At 44.8% G+C, this 23585-nt stretch overlaps 1 protein-coding gene and 1 pseudogene across 1 annotated transcript in view; one reads left to right on the top strand and one right to left on the bottom strand.

Annotated features, from left to right (window-relative positions):
* Positions 1 to 2275: 2275 nt before the first annotated feature.
* Positions 2276 to 23585, bottom strand: part of NCEH1 (neutral cholesterol ester hydrolase 1) — a 41981-nt gene continuing 20671 nt past the window's right edge. The window contains exons 2-5 of the mRNA XM_041731719.1: positions 21282 to 21510; positions 18565 to 18634; positions 8498 to 8669; positions 2276 to 6591 (exon numbers count right to left, since the gene is read on the bottom strand). Of these exons, the coding sequence (XP_041587653.1) occupies positions 5974 to 6591; positions 8498 to 8669; positions 18565 to 18634; positions 21282 to 21510 (1089 nt within the window). The 3' untranslated portion in view covers positions 2276 to 5973. The remainder of the gene's footprint in view (positions 6592 to 8497; positions 8670 to 18564; positions 18635 to 21281; positions 21511 to 23585) is intronic.
* LOC121477432 lies at positions 14238 to 21239 on the top strand (annotated as a pseudogene).

Raw genomic sequence — 23585 nt, 5'->3', positions numbered from 1 at the left:
GGGCGGCTGGGTGGCTCAGGTCGTGACCCCGGGGTCCTGGGATCGAGTCCTGCATCGGGCTCACCTCAGGGAGCCTGCTTCTCCCTTTGCCTGTGTCTCTGCCTCTGTGTGTCTCTCATAAATAAATAAAATATTTAAAAAAAATAAAAATAAATGGAATAAAGAACATAGAATTTGATTCCCTATTAAAAAAATATAATGAGACCAGAAAGAGGACAATATCCTGAAAGTGATAGGATTGCTTTAACTGGTTAAAATTACTCAAGTTCTTAAATCGACTTCCATGGAACACCTTGTGAAATGTGTTATATAGATCATCCTTTTAGGGCAGTTTTATTTAGCACAGTAATAGCCTTGATCGATATCTGTTAAGAAAAATACAGGAAGGACTTGAGCTCTGGAAGGAAGGAAAAAAAAAAAAAAACCTTCACCTCATCTGTATGATAGAACGTCTGGGGTCCAGGAAGTCAAGACACAATTCTTGGGATGTTTTTAGTGCAAAAAAAAAAAAAAAGTGATTTTAGTAAAGCATGTGGACAGGACCCATGGGCAGGTAACTGATTCTAGAACCTTCAATGAGGGCGGGGGGTTAAGGACAGTGGATGTATTTGAGGAACTTGGAAGCAAGGTTTTCTGGACCCTGAGGGGCTAGCTGTGGTCTAAGACAAGGTCACTTACTACCGTCTAGTAAAACCTGAGTTGTAAGACCCCTCAGATGTCGATCAGTGGGCCGTACGTTAGGAAGATGATGGCTAAACATATATACTGGGGGAGGAGGGGAGGGAGAAAGGAAGTTTCCAAAATGGATTTTTATATGTCAAAGCACACTGACAGGATCCTGGAGGTCAGGCTAATGTCAAGCTAAGGTTGTCTCTTGACTCAGGCGATGTATTAACATTGAGGCAGTTGAGTTCCTGGAGGAAGGTCACCCTGCCTGTCTTAAGGACTTGTCAATGGGCTGCAAAGGGAATTTATTTTTTCCCCTCCATTTCTTTTGCCTTTGTTCTCCCCATCGTTATCCATTCACTCAAAAACACTTTTTTCTGTTTTAAAACTCAGTAGTTAAAAACAGGTATGAAATTACTTTGAACTATTTCATTTTTCTTGGAAACGTTCAGTTTTTAAGATGGTCATTTTATTTTATTTTATTTTTTTTAAGGTAAGATGGTCATTTTAGTCTAGTTTCTGATATTTGTCATAAGCTTCATTCGCTTCTAAAAGAAACACATGAAAAATCATAACCGAAGTCTTATAAACTCAATTTTTCTCATTTAGGATTTACTTATTAGAAAACATGCTTTGAGGGGTGCTTGGGTGGCTCAGTTGGTTGAGCATTCAACTCTTGATGTCTGCTCAGGTCATGATCTGAGTTGTGAGATTGAGTCCCGCATCGCGCTCTGCTAGCCTGCTTGGGATTCTCTCTCTTTCCCTCTGCCCCTCTCCTGACCCCTCTCTGAAAATACAAAAACCACACATTTTGATAGTCCACTATGTGCTCTGTTGTAAATGCTGAGGAAACAGGAAGACACAAAATGACATCTCTGCCTTCACAGAGCTTACATTTAAATATAAATATAAAGGGAAAACAGGGGCACGGGGGGCGGGGTGCTCAGTGGTTGAGCCTCTGCCTTTGGCTCAGATCGTGATTCCAAGGTCCTGGGATTGAGTCCCACGTCGGGCTCCCTGCATGGAGCCTGCTTCTCCCTCTGCCTGTGTCTCTGCCTCTCTCTCTCTGTGTCTCTCATGAATAAATAAATAAAATCTTCAAAAAAATAAATAAATATGGGGAAAACAGAAAACAAACACATAATCAAATAGCGAGAATTGCAGAAGGAGAAGTGAGATGGCAAATAGCAGCAATAAACAGCAACCAAAGGGGGCTGAAGAAAGCCTGGTGACTGGAGGCACTGGGCAGTCTCTCCAGACGGTGGGGCCCTCAATCTCCACCTTCCAGACAAGACACAGGATGTCACCAGACTTTCTAATGACACAAGATGCTGGTTTTATTTTATTTTATTTTATTTTATTTATTTTATTTTATTTTATTTATTTATTTATTTTATTTTATTAAGATGCTGGTTTTAAAGTGACAGGGCTACACACCTTATGTATGCCTAGAAATTATATTTACGTCTCCAGTCTCTGAGATTTGGGGACTCTGGTACTGATAGCAATATCTCCTAGATGTTTGCATACAGGATCTACTGGGAAATAGGAAATGTTATAAAAGACACGGGGGATAAAAAAAAAGACGACAGTCACAAGAGAAACAATATTAAAACACACACAGCACATCTTTAATGCTCCAAAGGAGAATTGTGGGAAATGTTAGTGGGTCTCTCCAGTGAAATACAGCCATACACCAGAGATGTTGTTGGGGAAGGTGAAAGAAACTATAATTGAGTAGAAAAATACAATTTACACACACGTATGTGACCATTTAGAACCAATATGAGCAATTCTTTTTGCAAAACATTTTTAAATATTCCTATAGCATTGATAGAAACTAAACGTAATAAACTCAAGTGTGAAATAATGAGATTTGCTTGGAATGTCAGGGTCATTTTGAAAATTGCCTCCAGTGATATTGATACTTCCGTGGCTGAACTATTTCAAATCCAAAGTCTTTATTTACACTAGGATCATCCCTTTCTAATACGTGTATTGACAGTCCCAAAATAGCCTCAGGGCCAGCCTCACTTTTACACAGACTCTAGCCAGTCCAAGGCGGGTTTTCCCAATATGTGCAGCACATACTGTCTCCAGACTTGAAATGCATGTCACCAAGGAGGCCACTGATCTACCCGTCAGCGACTGAGAGATGCTGGAGGACGCCAGGGGGCAGGGCTGTGGGTAGGGATCTGAGATACAGAGAGAGAGCTGGGAACCAGGAAAAGAGACGAGAAGAAGTGAAAGAGGCACATTCCCAGATGGAGCCACTTTATTTCTAAACTTGAGTCGAAACAGATACAGACTTTCCTACCTCCACCCTGGATTTTCGTCTTATAAAATAGATTTGCTACCAAAATCCTTCATAAAATCTGCCTTCCTCTTGGCAGTAGGGAAATAAGCAAAGAGTCAAAGGTTAAAAGGTCATGCATAAAATATCATAGCCACCAAGATAATTATACAAGAGTCTCAAATTCTTCACAAACCAATGATAAAACATTAAGACTAATTTACATTCCACTATAGTTGCAGCACATTAAGATATTTTCTTCATATATTTATGTTCATATTTCACAAACAATAATATTACAAAAAGACTATCAACTTTTTTCATAAAATAGGAAAACAACAAAGCCATCATACTATAAAATCAACCTGCAGGGCACACACTTTTTAATATGAGAACAAAAGTTAAAAGGAAGCTAGTTCACCCCGAACTAAAGTATCTTCACCACAAACTCTGTAGGCTTCCCAAAGGAGTGCTCAGCACTCAGATTTGGGGTTGGTTTAACCACTCTTGGACCTGCTGGTTTGTGTGTATCCTGATTCCAACTGTTATTATTCCAGGGAGAATTTCAAGAAAGAACTTCAAGCAAGGTCTGAAGTCGGATCCAGAGCACGTTATTAGACAATTTATTCATACACGTTAAGAGCTTTAATGAAACGCAAGTGTCTCATTAGAAACAGTGGTGGCCCTTTTCTCTTTCACTCCCTTTTCATCCAAGAGAATCCTTTAAAGATCGAGAATCATGTACTGTCTGTGATTACTATAGCATTTGGGATCTTAAATCTGGGGGGAAATATACCATTTTAAGAAACTCTGTGCATGTATATTTTCTTTGCTTTCTAGAGGTAGATAACCTCAAACTAAGGCCTGAACACTGGTCCCTTCAAATGGTGTAAAAATTCCCACTAGAATTAAATGAGGAGAGTAGCCGTCAAAGAGGAAGAACTAAAATCTCGGGTTTTTTTTTTTTTTTTTTTTTAGGAAAAAAAAACCTTTGATGATATTTGTGTCTATATGTACATGGAAAAATGACCCACAAACCACACCCCCCAAAACAAAAAGGCAAAACGCTGTAGAAGAAGCCAATACAGTTTGCCAGTCTGACAAAATGGTTGGAATTTACAGTTGAAAGACACTAGATCAAGCGATTCAAATGGCTGATTTTAGAGGAAAGGGAAAAGCAGCCCAAGAGATGGTAAATCACTTGTTTCCAACATTAGCACGTTGATCCGCATGATTAATTGTTATACACACACAGGCACACGCACAGACACACATCGTTGCATTTACTGCTCTTTTGTACGTACAATTCTACTGGCCTGTGCAATAAATGAAAAATACAGGTGCACGTTTTCTTTTATTTCACTGCAGAGGTGGCGAGTGCCCATCTTTCAAGTGAGTGAAAAGGTTCCCCTTCCTCTCCACCGACTATCCTGACCTGGCCGTCCTGCTGCCTTCTCAAGTCCCCGCAAAGGGCAGGGTGGGGGCAGTAGTAAGAGTGGCAGGAAGGAGGGCAGAGGCACTCAAACCGGAATTAGAGTTCCCTGCTTTGCCAAAGATGTTCCCACTGGCAGTGAAGGCTTTACATGGAGTCAAGCTTGGGCTTCTAACCAGGCTGGAAGGAGATAAAAAGAGGTGACGGCGCCGGGCGCCCACGTATGCTTCACCCAGGGGACTACGAGCTAGTGTTGTTCTGACCACACAGGGCAGAAATGAGCAGTGTGGGTCCTACCTAAGTTATTGAACTATAAACTCAGACCACTTTGCTAGGTATAGCCACAGTTTCTAATTATTCTAATTTGTGACGGCGTAGAAACATCAAAATAGTTAAGCCTGACGTGTAGTAACATGAATAGCTACTTCACCTCTTTCCGTAACATTACACGTGGATATAATTCTAAGGTAGTTTTTTAAAAATAGCATTATTTTTAATGTTCGTTATAGACGTTATTCTGAAAAATCTTAAGTCTAGCTGCATATATTAACATTAAATAACTTAAAAAAATAAACCATACATTATATATACCAAAATAGCCCCATTTTAAAGCCATGTAAGTGGAAAAATTGAGTTTTCAAGAATAAACTAGACCCTCTTTAAGGTATTTTTCATAATTTCAATATTAAACGTATCCTCTTTTCTGACTATGCGAAATATATTACACACTGCTCTTGGTAACTTATGTCAGAAGTGTTCATTAAGAAAATAAATAGGTTGGTTCAATTGTCTGTTTTTACTTGTTCTGTGATGGAAAGTCTATCCTAAATCTACATGAATTTGCTCCCAGAAGATCTCCCCCACGGAGACAATATAACCAAAAAGAACTTAACAACGTACAGATATCCAGGACGTGCGACTTTATATTTTCTAATAATAGTGGTAGAGAGTGACTTTCAAGTATCATTATAATCCAACTGGAGCTGGAGACAGCTGTCCCATAAAATTAACGCTCTACGGGAAGAAAGTCATTTGAGAAACTCGTCCCTTCTAGAACGCCTTTGCCAAAATTCCCATAGGAAACAAAACCATCTATCCATAAAGAACAGAGGGCACTTGGTACCCAGCACTGACCTTCACGTGCACACAAGGAACACTGCTCTGAATTTAAAATAAACCCTAGCAAGTGGAAGAAGAGCCCACATTTGCTTTACTCACTAAAGGTCACTGTGTCACCCACAGCTGGAAGAATTTCTTCTAGAAAGAATTTCTGGATGAAGACGGAACCCAAAGCTATTTGGGCTCCTGGTCCGGCTTTCTGCAGCCATGAGTGTTGGTAGTAGTTTGGCTAAAACCACAAGAGCAGAGAGCCTGGCCCACTTTGAGAACCAGATTCAGACATTTTGCACTCACGTCAGTCAAACGCAATTTCGAAAATTAAATTCATGTAAAGTATGCGAAGAACAGAGATCCTGTGACTCACAAGTAACAAGGAGAAATCAGTCAACTAAAAAGTGCATCTCTTTCCAAAGCAGGTGCAGGAGGTCAAGAGGGGCTCAAGCATTCTAGAAATCTCACCCTTTCACAGGTTTTGATCCAGCCACTTGATGTAACTATTCCTAGTCCGGATTCCCACGGAGAAGTTGGTGGGCCAGCTGGTGAAGATCATGCACCCGTGGAAGCCATCCTCAAAGTGATCCAGGGTCACCTCCACGCCTGCACTCTCCAGACGCTTGGCATACATGATCCCATCGTCTCTCAGGACGTCGTGCTCACACGTCAGGATGTAGGTCTTTGGGAGGTGCTGCAGGACTTTCTGGTCTGCGATGAGCGGGGCTGAGCGGGCATCCAGCAGCTGAGGGATCTCCCGCACGATCCTGGCGTTGCCGGTGGTCTGCACGACGGGCTTGTAGTCCTTCGTGAGGGATGGAGGCAAGAGGGACGTCCAGTTCAGACGGGCCCTGAGGGCAACAGCCTCTTCCACGTCAAGTGAAGTGTGGTTGTTAACCACCATTGCCTGGACAAAGTCATAGTTGCCTTTGAAGTAGTCCACCCAGTACTTCACCATGACGTAACGGGGCAGGATTGGGGTGTTCACATTTTGCTGATAAGAGGGTGTGTTAAAGTCTAAAGCTTGCAGGACTGGATAGATCAAAGCTTGCACTTTGAGCTTGTCTTTGAGGTTGGCATCTTGAGTAAACTGGACAAGAGGAAGCAAACACAAGATCTCTTTTCGCTTGGCTCCTTTTACAGAAAACCACACCTGACAAGGTAGCTGAATGCATCACTTTGACACAGTCAAAGGGGCAGACGTACGAAGTTTCCACCAGCACTGGTATTAAGTAATGTGGTCTAAAAAATAAAACTTCCCCACCGCCCCCCACCACCCTCTGCCCTCACCTCCTTGATCAAGCTGCTGGCTATTTACTAAGCAAGGAATGATGTGTGAGCGAACACTGCAAACGCATGTGATTTCTTAGGTCCTGAAACCCCCATCCACACTTTACTTGTATCTATTCTTGGGCATTAGCACACCTTGCTGCGTTCTATGGATGCATGACGTGTGAGCCTTATTCTGTTCTGTGTTCTCCGCAAGGCCCGCCGAGGCAATGGCCTCCTGGGGAGAAACAAACTGGTCTGATCCTTCCAGAGGGGAAGGGTAGGAAGAGCTAACCGAACAGGATGATGGGACTCCCAAGTGTCGGGGTGGGACCTCAGGATTTCTCCTCTGATGGGTCAGAGAGACAGAATGTGAGTGGCGCCACAACATGCCCTCCAGTCTCCTTAATGAGAACGTGGCCCAGAGTTGAGGTTGAAACGGGAACGTGGGTGTGTCCTCTAACTGAGCAGATCTCAACCCCACCGCCCCCCTCCCGTGCCTCCGTATAATGCGAACACGCTGCCTCGCTTAGTAGTTCCAGTGGCTAAAATGATACGTATTTTCGGGTAACATCTGAAAGCAGCTAACTAGGTCGCTGTGTCTGGCAGGCAACTCAACCATCAAGGTCACTCGAGCCATACAATTCCGCTTCGGGTCGGAGTTTAGAACTCCATCCCCAGGGAAGAGGTAACCACTCGGTCAAAGCAGGAGGGAATGATCAGGGAACAGTACTATTAACACGTGCCAAGAACGGCAGATACGTCATTTCACTAGGTCCTGGCAACAGCCCTGAAGTCAGATGGCATTATCCTCATCTTCCTGAGGCGTAGACACGTTAAGGCGTCTGCCCAAAGTGCTGTAGCTCTCAAAGCAGGGGGACTGGATTCCATCCCACTAGGTCAAATTTTAAAGCCCACGATGCTCTCCGTACTACAGCGGGTCTCTCTTCTCCCCACATCTGGATACATGCACAACACACCTGCCAAGGCCAAAGCTCTTTACATATACAGCAAAGGAGAAGAAGCTGAGGTGCACCACAGATAAAAAGGTTGGATCTATTTGAGACGCCCAGAAGAAATTTGGAGCTGAGGAGACAGAGCAGCTCTTCTAAACTTGTTCCATCCATCAGAGGAAGAAAATGTACTTATCTTTGAATTTACACAGCTGCCCAGAACCCTGGGTGCTCTTAGAGCTAGGTAGTTTTCAAAGAATTTAGCCACGTAAGCTCAGATGAACTTGTATTATAACATTCGAGGTTATAATTTTTAATTTAATTTTAATTTAAAAATTTTTTTCCTTTGCTATTAAAGAGTAAAAAAAAAAAAATCTTTGGGAAACACTTCTTAGCTTTTTCAATTTGACTCAAGCTCTAAGGAAATAATCTTAACAATTGGAATTTGAGAAAAAACAAAAAAAACCCAAATTGCAAGTCTGCCATGGAAAAGGAGCCAGGGATACTTGATTTCTATGCATATCTCTGAGGAGCAAGACAGCCCTATAAAATCTTAGCCTTCCTTTTGTATTAACTGTAATCAGAGCCTTTCCAAGGACTGAGAGGTGACCCCTCTTCCTACTTCAGAAAAATCAGAGAACTCTGCAAGGGCAGTCCTCTGGATGATTTGGCCCCGACCCACCAGCCCACCTGCTAGGCCTTTGCCATACTTAGTGGGGAATGTGTTTTGTTGGTCAGCAGGACGCCAGCAAGCGCCTCAGGGCAATCTGTTACCTGCTGGCCCAGGGCAGCGGCCAAATTCCCACCAGCGCTGTCACCAGAGATGCCAATCCGGCCTGGGTCAACCGAGTACTTGTGCAAGACTTCTGGCTGCAGAAAATACTTCGTGGCGCGTACAACATCGTGGATCTGTGCGGGAAAATAAACCTTTGGGACGAGCCTGTACCTGCGAAGACAAAAGTTGTATTCATTTAAGGACCTCACCAAGTCTTTAAGGGCCATTTAAAGCTTAAGGGGAAACCGATTCTTTTGACACAGAAATAAATAAGGAATTAAAATAGATATAAAGGGGCGTCCGGTTGGCTCAGTTGGTAGAGCATAGACTCTTGATCTCAGGGTTGTGAGTTCAAGCCCCACACTGGCCATAAAGTGTACTCTAAAAAATAATGGTAACAAAATAAATACAAAAATTATGATAATGATAAAAAATAAATACAAAATAATGATAAAAATGATAAAAAATAAATACAAAAATGAACCGTTCATTTTCTTGCAAATCAGCTGTGATCACTTTGTATTACCAATAATCCTCCCCCTCCCGACATTTTTTTTTTTTAAATTATGAGCCACCAAACAAAACAAACACCTAGACCACCACCAATGGAAAAGCAAAACATCAAAGTTTTAAACGTGGGTGTTGATCATTAAGATACAGGTAGAACCACAATAGATTTTGGAATTTTATTTTGGGAAGTCAGTGTTCAATTCACAACACCGATGGGTTAGAAGGTGACCTGGCAACATTAACCACTTCATTGGTCTCATGTTTTATGACTCCATGTGGTATCCTTCACGATTTACTTGAGAAATATAGCAAAATTATGCTTCGACGAAGAGGGCATGCCAGCCTGACATTAAACCCAGCCAATGAATTCACTCCCTGGAAGGCTGGAACTGAAGGGCTAGTTATCAACCTGCAAAAAAGGAAGCCACATCTGTCAGACGGCCCGGCCCAGGATAGGCCTTCGGGGGCACTTCTGAGGCTTCTTCTATCCCCCCCTCCCCGCTTTGTAATATCAGAGTCCTTCTGGGGATCCTACTCTGTACACTTTGTAGGATTCCTGTGCCCTTAAGAACCCAGTTTTGTCAAATGCCCCACCCATAATATCATCTTACAAGTCCATATTTGATGGTAGCCTGGGCCTGGAGGGTCTTCTCAATCTCCTCCTTCTTTCTTTATTAATTCTCTCATCCTTCAAGCCTTACTCAAGGGTTTGGCCTCCTCCAAGTAGACGTCCTTGACTAAAACTCCACTTGTTTCCAGGGCTGAGCTGGGTACCACTCCTTGATACTCCTACGTGCTGGGGTATATTACTGGTCTTTTCGCCTCCTCTTAAAACAATGTCTTTATGTATTTCCTCTAAAGAGCGTGTCCTCTGATATCAGGACTGTGTTTTGTCACAGTGTTCCCAGCATCCATCAATGAGCTAGGCACATAAGCATCCACCCGGTAAACCCTTTGTGACATACCTTCCTTTTGCAGACACAAGAAATTGAGGCACCTAAAAGCTACTTCATTTGTTAAATAAGTCAAACACAGATAAAAACAAGGGGCGATGGAAACTGATTACTTAATTAAAATGTAATAATATTAAGAACTCAGGTCTTTCAATTTCCATTTTATAATGAACATACTTATTCTCAGAAACCAATTTTCCCCCGTCTAAAATACAGCTAGCGTGACTGTCTTAACACTCTCGGGGCAGATACAATCAAATGGACAAATATTTGTGACCTACTCAGAAGTAGTGAACATTGATGTGGTGACTCAAGAACTACTGCATTTTAGAAATTCTAAATGTGATTCAAAAAAAAAAAAAGATTCCCTTAGTAAATTGGCTTATAACAGACAAAATAATTTTTTTCATTTCGCTTTTTGTTTTTCCGACGGTGGATCAATTTATCACCCAAAATGTTTTTTTTTCTCCCTTGAATTTCATGATGTCCCCAAGCAGCTGCTAAACTAGGATCGGTTAAGGAGCGAGAGGAGTAGGAGTACGCCGTTTTGTCCACTAGATGGCACTGTCTCTCACAATTCCAATTACCCCCAGTTTTAGGACAAGATCTCAATTTTTGAACTTTCAGTTTCACCAAACTGAAGCTGTTTTTTTTTTATTTTTTTTTAAGAGAAGAGGAGAGAGAGGAGGGAGGGGCCGACGGAGAGAGAGAGAGAGAATCTTAAGCAGGCTCCTCACCCAGTGTGGAGCCCTAGGCCAGGCTCCTCTAGCTTACGACTGGAGGCCTGGGCTCAACCCACTGAGCCACCGAGCACCCCTGACCACGCTGCATTCTTAATTCTTTCAATGAAATAAAGACAAATGCACTTCGTGACCCACGTAGTGAGAATAAAGGCTATTTTGTCTCAGCAACATGCCATACTGCGTGATAAACTGTTCCCCTGGGACACAGGTAGGAACTGAATCTTTGGATATTGTTTCCCAAAAGGCCTTAGTGACTTGGAATCAAGAGAAATTTGCAATCTTAAAAAAAACAAAAACAAAAACAAACAAAAAAACCTTTGCGACTGCCTCAGTCGTATCCGTTGACTAATAGTCCTGGCTCAGATAACAAAGTAAACATCCTTGAAAGAAAAAAACAAACAGGTCATAATAGAGCCTTCCCGGTGCCACTAAAGATCTGCCTTCTAATCCCTCCTACCTTAGTTCAAGCTGGAAACTTTCCCTAGTTTGATTCCGTAAGAAGACACTATTTTCACAGATTGGAAAATACAGTGAAACTATGCATTCCTGAGGGCGCCTAGTGTGAGGCAAGGCTTCAAAGGCACTTGACATCGACCGGAGAAGTAGAGCAAAAGGGCTTTTTGAAGACACAGAATCAGAGGCCGGAGATAATTTAGGGGTGCTAACAGCCACGGAAAGCGAGAATAAATGCATTTATCCGATGCGCTTGTTTAAGGCTCTGTCCCTGCAAAGTGCGAAAAGAGGATTCTGGGTTTTTTAGGTTTCACGGCGATAGCTCTTGAGTTAAAGCACCTGATGATGAAATTTGTGGCAAATAGGGTCTCAGTTTGCCCGACGTAGTGCCAGGGCTAGATGACTCTGCAGGGCTGGCTCCTGCCTGTTACCGCGCGCCTCCCTCTAGCAAAATGTGGTTGGGAACCCAGGAGTGATGCTTAATCGAGGTAATAAATGTGTACACCTTGTGAAAATTAGCTTACTTCTGGGGCGCCTGGGTGGCTCAGTGGGTTACGCATCTGTTTTTGGTATCAGGTCATGAGCCCGGGGTCCTGGATGGAGCCCCCTGTGGGGTTCCCTGCTCAGCAGGGAGCCTGCTTCTCCCTCTCTCTCTGCCCCTCATGCCCTCTCTCCCTCTCTCTCTCTAATAAGTAAATAAAATTGTAAAAAAAAAAAATCATCTTATTCCTGGTAGGCGAGGCACCCTGCCAAGCACCCTGCAGGTGTGTTTCACTCAAATCGAGGGCGAACCTGTGGGTGCAAGAACGAGCACACGAAGCTCAAGGGGGATCGTGACTTGTCTACACAGCAGCTGGTGTGTGGCGCAGCTGTGGGGGGAACTCGCCACTGACTTCAAAAGCCACGTGTAACCCCCGCCCTAGAAACCATCCTCAACTCTTCAAAACCTACAGCCTACACGTCAACGCGCATGTGTGTTTTCCCATCGCCTCACCAAAGCGGTCCGTCCTCACACCCGCAGATTTCTGGATCCCAGGACGGCTCTCCTGGCTGTGATGGCTTTGCAGGCCCCTCAGTCGAACCACCTGCCGCAGTGCCTGCACGTGGCGCATCGTTAATAACGGGCTTTCCTTCCTTCCAGGCCAAATTTTAATGACTGATTCTGTACCTTTTACATATAAAATATGTCATATAGCACTCTTCTTGGTGAGACAAGTAATAAGCCACATGGCTTTAAAAAACATCAAAAGGGGATCCCCGGGGGGCTCAGTGGTTTGGCCCCCCTCTTCGGCCCAGGGCGTGATCCTGGGGTCCCAGGATCGAGCCCCACGTCAGGCTCCCTGCATGGAGCCTGCTTCTCCCTCTGCCTGTGTCTCTGTCTCTCTCCTCTCTCTGTGTGTCTCATGAATAAATAAATAACATCTTTAAAAAAAATTTAAAATTTAAAAAATAAAAAACATAAAAAAAGAAATCGTTCCTGGCCCACCTACTCCCCGGGCGCATCTCCAGGAATTGCGCTTCCTGCAGTCTAGGCACAGCTCAGAGCCCCAGGATGATCTTGGGAGCTTTACAAAAACACTGAGGTTTGAGCCCCTCTACAAAACATTCCAACGTATTCGAGAGCCTCGCTTGTCTGTATTTGAAGGTGAATTCCCCCAATAATTCTAACGCACAGCCAAGATTCAGAAACCTCATTCTGAGTCTAGTCATACTGTCGCTGCTCTCTGGGTGCACGTCCCTGTCCCCAGTCCCAGTGCTCTGGTGTCTTCTATCCTCCGTGCCTTCCCCCCAGCACCTCCTAATCGGATGTTCCTATCCTGGAAGTCTCATCTCAAATGCCACCTCTTCCATGGAACCTTCTGGAGGCCAGCCAAATGTCACTCCCCTGCCCCGGAGCCCACCAAGTCTCTTCGACAGTGGGTCACATGGAGGACACCTCTATTTCCTTTAGTAGTAGATGGAAAGTCATGAATCTGTACTGAAGACTTTGGTGTACACCTACCCCGTTCCTCTGACCCGTGAGCTTATTACCTACTTTATTAAGGGGACCAGGGAGATGGAGCGATGCTCACAGAGACGAACAGATCGCTCCCGAAGTGGGTGGGGGACGCTGCACACAAGCCCGGCGTTGAGTGAGTCGCTCCAAACCCATGGAAGTGGAAGCGCTGAGTGGCACTCGCGTTCTAAGAGCGTGATGATGCACGTTCTCCCTCAAAATAGCCCAGCCTGGAGACTGTGCGCAAGCTTCTGCTGATGACAAGGACACTGAATTCTCGTCGTGTGGTGCCAGCTGGGTGAAAGGTATGGGAGATATACTGGGATGAAATTATACTCCTTCAGGTTCAGCAGGATCTCTCCTCCTCTCTTTTTCTTGGCCTTTTTCTTCCTCCCTTTTCACCATCTCCCAAGAAGAGTTCAATAGATTCACCTTGAGCATATAAAAGGTTAGCAGGCCCCTCAGGCTTACAGAACCCATGTCCTCAGGAGGGGCCATCTGGAACAGACCAGTAACTGCATCTCCGCTGTGCTCTCTCTTTGAGGGAGACAACTCCAGGGGAAGAATCTCTATTTCTTTGCCAGGCAGATGCTTTTTTTTTTCCCCCAATCAAAATTATAATAAAATTGCACAATAGTGGAAGCATAGAGACTCAGGTTAAGAAACAGTCTTCTAAAAAGAAAAAAAAAAGAAAAGAAAAAGAAAGAAAAGAAAAAGAAAAGAAAAGAAAAGAAAAAGAAAAAGAAAAGAAAAGAAAAGAAAAAGAAAAAGAAAAAGAAAAAGAAAAAGGCCTTCCTTCCTGCTCCGGCTCCTGCTCTCTACATCGGCCCCTGTGAGAGTTTGACAATAGTCATTCAACAAAGGAGAGCTGAGATCTGAGATCGGGGAAGGCTCGGCTCATGGGGTAAGAATGACCCCTGGGTGGCTCAGCGGTTTAGCACCTGCCTTCAGCCCAGGGCATGATCCTGGAGACCCGGGATCGAGTCCCACGTCGGGCTCCCTGCATGGAGCCTGCTTCTCCCTCTGCCTGTCTCTGCCCCCCCCCCCCGCCCCATCTCATGAATAAATAAATAAAATCTCTCTCTAAAAAAAAAAAAAAAAAAAAACTGATGTTGCTCAGGATGCTTTGCCAAAATCCTAGGAGTGACTGAGCCTAAGACCAACCGACCGACTGACCGTGATCCACTGTGATCCATTTAAACGAAGTGATTCTCCGAAGCCCTGTTGACAACTGAAGACTTAGAGACTTTTCTGAGCACACAGCAGGGATCTCCCTGGGCTCCAGACCTGGACCTAAACTGCCTCCTCCGACTCAGATGCAGACCTACAACCTCAAGGGTTACAGAAAGAGCTAGAGCACTCCCAGGTGCCTATGGAAGCCCGAGCAGGCTTGGGGTCTCCTCCTCCCGGCCTCCTTTCCTCCTGTGGCTTCAGGAGCGACACCTAGCTTCCTAGAGTTCAGGGGTGGGTGGAGCTCGGCTTCACATCCCCACCGTGGGCTGCTCTGCGGCTGCAGCACAATAGCTCCGATGGCTTCCCCACGTCTCCCCAGCCACGCACACCTCCACCCTGCTCCCCCGAAATCCTCAAAGACCTCAACCACAAGAGAGAAACCAGCGGATTTTTCATGTTACTAGAAAACACAGCTGGGAAGACATTAGTTGACTATGTCTAAAAAGGAGCGACTCGTGAGTCAATGATAGGGAAGAAAACAAAACGAGCTACTCCTTAAAAGAAGCACAACACGATCCTTCTCTAGTTTTAAATGATCGGTGATGCTGGTCTTCACATCTGCTAAGGCTGGCCCGGGCTGAGCGCCAAGGAAAGTTTGCAGCAAATCGTTCCTGTCTTAGAAGAGAACGGTCAGCAATCTGGGCTGCCCACCTGCCAGGGCTGCCCAGGTGGGAGTGACGCATGAAGATGTCTCAGCTCAAGACTCAGAAGAAGAGCAGGAAACGGAGCAGAGAGAAGGTCCCAGCTCGGTCTCCATCGCTCGGTGCTTTCCTGAGTATCTCGTTCGTACAACTGAGCTGTGTGTCCTACGGGGCCGCCCAAAAGGACTCATTCTGTCAGCTTGCACTCATCTAATTTTATGGATTAAAAACACTTGGACTCCTTGACCATCTCTTTTTGTCTGGCCAGATTCTGTTCATTCTCAGGAGTTTAACGCAAGCAGCACTTTCTTTAAGGTACGGATTTTCTCACCCTACAAACGAGGTAAGATCTTGCCTATTTTCTGCCTCCATGCTACTTAGCCTTCTACTCCACAGCACTTAACACCATGTAATGTTACTTGCTCATCATTTATTTTCTCATCTAGATTGCAAACTCCATGAGGGCGGGAATTATGTTTGTTTTACACGGTTATGTCGGCGGAGTGCAATGCAATGTAACTGGCACATATTAGAAATTCAATGAATGTTGATGGAATAAGAGAAAGGGGAAAGACATGAGCAGTGAGAAGAAACATGTTCCCAAGTTTGACCTCCGAATACACTTTCCAAGAGAAACATGATCACATGATGTTGGCTCTGCCTCAACTAGAGCATAGGTTACGTGACCTCTGGCCTGCCTGGGCTCTAACCACCTTAGCTCTTGATCTCCGCCCAGAAGAGTGCCGTGAATTCCAAACAGGGGTTGATGACTACATGTGCGAGTTGGGCCTTTCCGTTCCGGGGGCCAGAGCCCTAATCCTCCAGACCTGTCTAGTGCTTCACAGTATCAATTGTATCCCAATGGTCCAAACTGATTCTCATGACCATTATCTGCAGTCATTAACCCAACTCAAAGTGCATTTACTTCCTTCATCTAACTACATACGTCTTCTAAATCTTGGACTAGCTGATAGGAACCAGAGGAAGGAAGACAGGGTTTCTCTTCCCAGCAGCTCGCATTCTAGACACACAGGAAGGATTCCTCGGTCCAAGTTTGCACATGACATTGAATGACTTGCCTGAGGTCATGCAGTCGTGACTAATGGTACTTGTCTACTGCTGTGATGCCTCCCAGTGATAAACTTGTGGATACTACGCCACACAGAGGGGGCACAATGGAAAGTGAAGATGGAAGCAGTCCCTTCCATATCTAAAAGAAATCTTAAAAACATCCTATCCATCCTTGTATGTTTTGTGATAAGCTTAGACTAAAAGAACACCCATTTCACTTGGGATAGATGCCAACAGGTGGAGACGGGCGTGAAGGAGGAATTTAGACTTGTTGCCAACTGCCTACATGGACGCCCTGGGTGGGGAGGCCTGTTGGAGAATCCTCACAGTGCCAAGAAAAGCAAGCGCAGTTTCCCTCCAGTCCTTAGGCCTTTGAGGAAACCACTGCAAGGTCCCTGAGGCAGGTTCCTCAGGTCTGAGCTGTCGGGCTTGGCTCCAGAATGGGACTCAGCTACTTAAATGGACCCTCCTTTCCTCTGGCCAGCTGCCCAGGCTAGACACAATCCTTCACTGGAAGGTCCCTGCATTTCAAAAGTGCGCTACGAGCCCTTCATGGTCTTCGAGGCCTGTGGAGAGGCCAGGGCCAGCCAGGAGCTGTCCAGAGCTGCCTGGGAGGCAAATCTGCTCAAGAGGCGGCCACAGCACTGCCTTATGTTCAAGAGTCACCGCCACCCAAATGACTTGGGAGACCAGCCCTTCCAAGAGACTGCAAAAGAGGAATCTCTTAGGTCTCAGATCTGAGGCAGGGGCTTCAGAAAGTGGTTGATGTTATCATGACCCTGTCGCTCAGCATAATCAGCGTCCTTCAATACTGGCTGGACACTGGGTCAAAAAACAGTATGGGGTCTCAGGGCATGGGTTTAATGCCTCACTCCATTTATAAAACTAGCTAGCTCTGGGGCCTCGCTTCCTTTCCTAAGAGAAAAATACCAAAATATTTATCTTGAATGATTTATTAGAGAATTAAGACAGACTCCTATTCATTCGTTTCACAAATATTGATTGAATGTTCACTCTCTGCCTGGGATGTTTCCAGGCGCCAACGATAAACAATGAACAACCCAGGCCAAAATCCCGAAAATCTCCGTCTTTGTGGAACTTGCATTGTGTATGTCAACCCTGTACAATAAATACATAGTAAGCCGAATATATGGTCTCTCTGAGGTTGATGACAGTTTTGGAGAAAAACGAAACAGAGGAAAAGTAAGTTGCAATTTTAGATAGTGGTATCAAGAAAGGCCTTGCTGCAAGCAGGACGTTTGAACAATGATTTATAAAGGAGGAGAGGCAATGCATGTAATAGCACCCACACGAACCCTGCCGCGGAACAGGCACCAGGGCTTTTATATTACTGCCATCACCACAAGTGTTATTATAATTTTTATTCATATTCTTCTTATTAATACTATTAGTAATAATGATGACAATAACTGCATCCATTGAGATTTGTTGAAGGCATTCTATTTACCAGGTCTAAGCTATAGAACGGGGCTCCCAGGGGAGTGACTTTTCCAACTCTAGACTGGTTTTTAAAATTTAAAAGTCAGGAAACATGGGGATCCCTGGGTGGCCCAGCGGTTTGGCGCCTGCCTTTGGCCCAGGGCGTGATCCTAGAGACCCAGGATCGAGTCCCGCATCCAGCTCCCAGCGTGGGGCCTGCTTCTCCCTCTGCCTGTGTCTCTGTCTCTCTTTCTCCCTCTCTCTCTCTCTGTGTCCCTATGAATAAATAAATAAAATCTTAAAAAAAATAAAAATAAAAAAAATAAAAGTCAGGAAACAAAATTATTTGCTATAGATAACAGACTGCATATTTTTCTCAGTCTCCGTTAATTCCTTTTCCAAAAGTTTTCAAAACTAAAATAAAAAATAATTCAAGGGCACAGATGGGTGGCTCAGATGGTTAAGCATCTGCCTTCAGCTCAGGGGGGTCCTGAGGATCCTGGGGGTCCATGATCCTGGGGGTCCTAGGATCCAGCCCCCGTGTCAGGCTCCCTGCTCAGTGTAGAGTCTGCTTCTCCCTCTCCCTCTCCCCCCTGCTCCTGTTCTCTCTCTCTCTCAAATAAATAAATAAAATCTTTTTAAAAATGAGAGATAAGTCAAGGTGTTGTAAAGTGAGTTGAACAAATTCCAAGTGACATCAGAAATCATTTTGTGTGACCTTGGGCCAATCCCTTCATCTTTCTGGATCTGTACTTTGCACTGTATTTTACTGCTTGTACAATAAGTAGATGATGATCTACTGGAAGTTCCCTTCCTAAAACTCATTTTTTCCATGACTAGTATTTTTCTTTGAGAGAGAAAGAGAGAGAGAGAGAGAGCTAGAGTGAGAGAGAGAGAGGAGTACAGGGCAGCAGGACGGCAGGACGCAGAGGGACAGGACAAGAGATCTTGAGCAGGCTCCACCCATTGAGCATTTAACCCATTGAGCCACTGGTCGCCCCTCTGTGACCGGGATTAATTACTTACTCAATGGAGACAATGACAGCATTCAGTTCCTCAGCCATTGCTGTACACAGTTCATCATAATACCTGATTTCTAAAAGAGACAAGGGGACAATCAGCATTAAACAAGTCATTTAATACTGTCCATTCTCAAATTCTGCCCACTGGGGACTGCTTTTAGGCTTGGATTTAAATTATCAATAATAAAAATAACAAAAACCAAATATGAACATATGTCTCCTTAATAGAGTTTAATTTAAAATTAAGTCTGGCTTCTGAGCAAATGTAGTTAGTATAAAATAACAGGAAATCCGTATTAGATTACCCTTCAATGTGTTTTTAACTAACTAGACATTTATTTCATAATAGACTGTATGAAATGCACCAAATTAATTTTGACTTTGTAGCTCTTCGAACATATGCCCTTCCAAAAATCACAGCAAATAAAGTTTCCTCCTTAGAATCACAAAAATTTTGTTTATCCCTTTCCTTGCTGCAATCCAATTGAATTCTTCCAATGTGAAGAACAGCACATTCTGTTTAAACCAACGTAAAAAACTAGAATTTTAGGAAGCCTTAGCATTTCTCAGAAAGAGGATCCAAAGGTTTGCAGCGACAGAAACAATTTTAATAACCGCATAACCATCTGCATAGCGTCTCCAGCCCGAGGAGCTCTTCCTCCGGCAGGAGTGATGAGTCAAAATTATGTAGAAAATGCCAGGGGGACTCGTAACCCATGCCATTCTGGGCGCTGATACTTCCTGGCCTTCAGTGGAATGTCACACTTGCCAAGTGTCCAGTAGTATTGATGCAGTCACTTCTGTTATTCGCTGTTGTGTTCTCAACCCCTAGCACACACTGGGATAGCCATGGGTATAGGTTTATACGTAACTGTTCGAGTTTTTATATTGGAAATCCGGCACCCCAGGAAACCCCTCAGTCCTGGACCAACCTGCATACCCCATAAGCATCTGTTGAAAACATGAACAAACCCATGAGTAAAAGGATAAAAAATGAATATGAAATGGGATTAATAGAAAAAGTTACACTTTTCTGGCCTTTGCCACATTAAATTAAAAAAATGTTATCTAAGAACACAAACAACAGATGCCTGTGGTGGCTCAGTCGGTTGAGCTTCTCTTGATTTCAGCTGAGGTCTTGATCTCAGGGTCGTTGAGTTCAAGCCCTGCATCAGGCTCCACGCTGGGTGTGGAGCCTGCATTTACAACAAAACAAAATAAAACCCACAAACTAGAACAAATTGTCATTGCCTTTAAACCTAGGGGATGCCAGGGCACCTGGCTGGCTCAGTTGAAAGAGCATGGGATTCTTGATCTCAGGGTCATGAGTTCGAGCCCCACATGGAGTGCAGAGATTACTTAAATAAATAAAACTTAATGAAAAAAACAAAGAAACGTAGGAGATGCCAATAGCTTTGGGCTGAACAGGAGGAAGTAGCTCCATGATCACTACAAGCGGAGAGAAGGCCCTTACTCCGCCTTGGTGTGCTTTCTGCTAGGCTACTCCGCCCGGCTGCCTGCCCCTCTGAATGTGTTCCGCTCCCGAACCGAACAGAGTCATCAAACGCCAAAGGGAATATTCTCGAATCTTACAATACTGTTGCCTTTTAGGAGGTGGTGTGTCTTTTATATTTTTTTTCATCTTCCGTTTCATAAGCAGACGAAATGTGGATGAGTTAACACGTATACTCAGAAATACTTGTCCTGGCAGTCGAGTCGTTGCTTCGGCCTGACGTGGACGTGTGGCCCGCTGTGCCCGCTCTTCGCGCCCCATCGCTCCCGCCGCCTGCACGATGGCCCACAAGCAGATCTACTACTCGGAAAAGTACTTCGACGAGCACTACGAGTACCGGCATGTCATGTTACCCAGAGAACTTTCCAAACAAGTACCGAAAACCCATCTGATGTCTGAAGAGGAGTGGAGGAGACTTGGTGTCCAACAGGGTCTAGGCTGGGTTCATTACATGATTCGAGCCAGAACCACATATTCTTCTCTTTAGACGACCTCTTCCAAAAGAGCAACAAAAATGAAGTCTTTCTGGGGATCGTCAATTAAATCTTTTTCAAATTTAATGTATATGTGTATATAAGGTAGTATTCAGTGAATACTTAAAATGTACAAATTGTTGATCCATACCTGTGCATGAGCTGTATTCTTCACAGCAACAGAGCTCAGTTAAATGCAACTACAAGTAGGTTACTATAAGATGTTCAAGATAAATTTCTTCTAGTCAGTTTTTCTCTTAATATAAGTGCCTGTTTGACTTTGTCTGTTACTTTTGTTAAATAAAGTTTGTATGTTGCATTTATCATTAAAAAAAAAAAAAGAAATACTTGTCCTACTTCATAAAATAAATAAATAAATAAATGTCTTCAAAGCACAAAGTTGGCAAAAGAGCTGCAGATGCTTTCCTCGTGGCCTGGCCAGGTGAGAGTGTGACTGGCTTCAGCCCAGAAAGCGGTCATCAGCGCTGTCGCATGAGCTAGCCTACGATTTAGGCCCCGGGAGAGATTTCCCGAAGAGTCTGCCTAGGTTAACGAGCAAGACACCAACGAGCAAAACCTTGATGGGGTAAGGGTGTCCCCTGTCACCCCCAGCAGCACCCTTTCGGGCGGAGAAGGGGCCCCCGCTGGCAGGTGGCCGGGGTAGCGGGAAGCCCAAGCATCCCCACGCGGCCCACCACCCCCCCCCCACCTGGCCCACGGGCGACCGGGACATACTTGCACTGGCCAGGGCCCAGCCGCCTCCGTGGATGTACACGATGCTGCGCTTCAGAGGCTCTTCTGGCTTTGGGGGGCCTTCAAACACTCGGACCTCCACGCCGTCGAAGGCAGTATCGGTCACCTTCACCCGCGCCGACGAGTGTGCGCTTTTCTTGCCAAAAGAAACGATGATAAAATTCAGGGCGAGCAGATGGTGGCTCAGGCCCAGGGAGTGTATGAGGTTGCTCTGCAGGGCGGGGGGCAACACGGAGGAGAACATGAGCCAGCCTGCTCACCACCAGGCCACACTCCCCCCAAGCACTACGAGCAACTGCCGCCACCCATCGGCGCCCACCGGCCCCCTGTGACACCTAACAATTAGGGTTTTTTTTTTTTTTTACTTTTTGCCCTCGGTGTTTGCAGCAAAGTAATTTCATACATGAGACTTTGTTTTCTGGGCCAGCGCTGTGAGGGAAGCTGGACGGGTATCCTCAGTCTCACTTTACCAAGACGGTCACCTACGTGACCACTTAGCTGGGTAAGTAGTGGTTTGGGGACTAAAAACTATGACTTGTAAATTTTAGGATTTGGTCCTTGGTTCCCCTTCTCCGTCAGTATGAGCACAGTTTCAGTAACGTACTAGGAATGGAGAAAGAATACTTTACTAAATGCAAATAAAAGGCAAGGAGGTTTCTCATTTACTCTAAGATTGATTGATTGGTTGATTTATTTTTAAATATTTTACTGATTTATTCATGAGAGACACAGAGAGAGAGGCAGGGACACAGGCTGAGGGAGAAGCAGGCTCCCTGCGGGGGGGGCCCCCATGTGGGACTCGATCCCCGACCTGGGATCACACCCTGAGCCCAAGGCAGATGCTCAACCACTGAGCCACCCAGGTGTCCCTTATTGTAAGTATTTTTAAAGTGTTTTACCGCATATATATTAAGTGTGTCTGTTGTTTTGAGAGTGAAGAAAGAAACAGCGTGCAAAAGGCAAAGAACAGAGGTAACTCAGGCCCCAGCACTGAGGAGCAGAGCAGCCCGGTCATTACCAGCTGGTCATTACCAGCTCAGAAGGAATATATGGCCTGCTGTCACTTCCCCTTTGAACCTGAGGGCACTGAGCTCTGCATCCAGCGTTTGCAGGAAATCATCTGGGTGGAGAAGGAGCAAAGTGACAAGAGACCCACGTCACCCACCCCGCAAACACCCTGCAGAGTGTGTATCCCTCCTCTTTCCATGTCTCATACAAGGTCTTCCTATTGAGTACACTTACAAATATAAAACTGACCTCCCTGCACGACGTAATGGCCATGTTTCAGAGCCAGAGAACTGGAAGCCATCTGGCAGCTACCAACTAGTCTAACTAGAGAGGCCTGCAAGTATCAGAGAGTGACTGGAAACTTTCCTGGCACAGGTGCATGAAGCTAGATACCGTATCTCCCAGCGGCTCTCAGACCTAGGGGAGAGGAACAGCTAGAGAGTAACAGTGCCCTTCTAGAAAATATGAAACAGGACAAAGATGAAATAATTAATGCCACCATAAGATCAAGGAAACAATATTACTAGTAGTGGGAATCAGGATTGTAAGAAGTCTGTGAGGCACGTTTACATGGCTTCCCAGCTTGTACATGGGGCCCACTGGTGTGCCTTGGGGAGGAGGGCACAGATGGGCTCTAGTACTGATCCCCTCACCCTGGGGAGCCAGGCTCCTGAGAGCCCTTTACCCCAAGTCCCATATAAAATATTATTATATACACATCCCGGCCGTGAAAAGAGTCGGAAAGCCCTGCATTATAAAACCCCTGGCCAGCGTTCATGAAACACAAGAACAAGAAGCAATTAATCTAACCTTGAAGAGCTATTCCAGTCACTTCGTTAATATTTGTCTGTTGGCAGGACGCCTGGGTGGCTCAGCAGCTGATTGCCTGCCTTTGGCCCAGGGCGTGACCCCGGGATCCCGGGATCGAGTCCCACATCGTGCTCCCTGCGTGGAGCCTGCTTCTCCCTCTGCCTGGGTCTCTGCCCCTCTCTGTGTGTGTCTCACATGAATAAATACATAATCTTTAAAAAATATATTTGTCTGTTGGCAATATAAGCAGCAGAGCAAATACTTATTAATAAAATAATTCTACTTCTATGTGTCAATTGTCCACTTTACTGGAAAAGTTGAAACAACCGATAACGTGCTTGCTATGAGATAAACGTGTGTGATATGAAGTAGGTTCACACACAGAGAATTCTAACCATTACTTTAACGTCTTTGGTAAATTGGGAAAAAGCAATCCTCATTTGAGTTTTGTGGCAAAATGTCAGTACT

The sequence above is a fragment of the Vulpes lagopus genome, chromosome 17, assembly GCF_018345385.1.
Source record: "Vulpes lagopus strain Blue_001 chromosome 17, ASM1834538v1, whole genome shotgun sequence".
In the NCBI taxonomy this organism is placed as follows: Eukaryota; Metazoa; Chordata; class Mammalia; order Carnivora; family Canidae; genus Vulpes; species Vulpes lagopus.
This window is presented reverse-complemented; position numbering and strand designations above follow the sequence as displayed.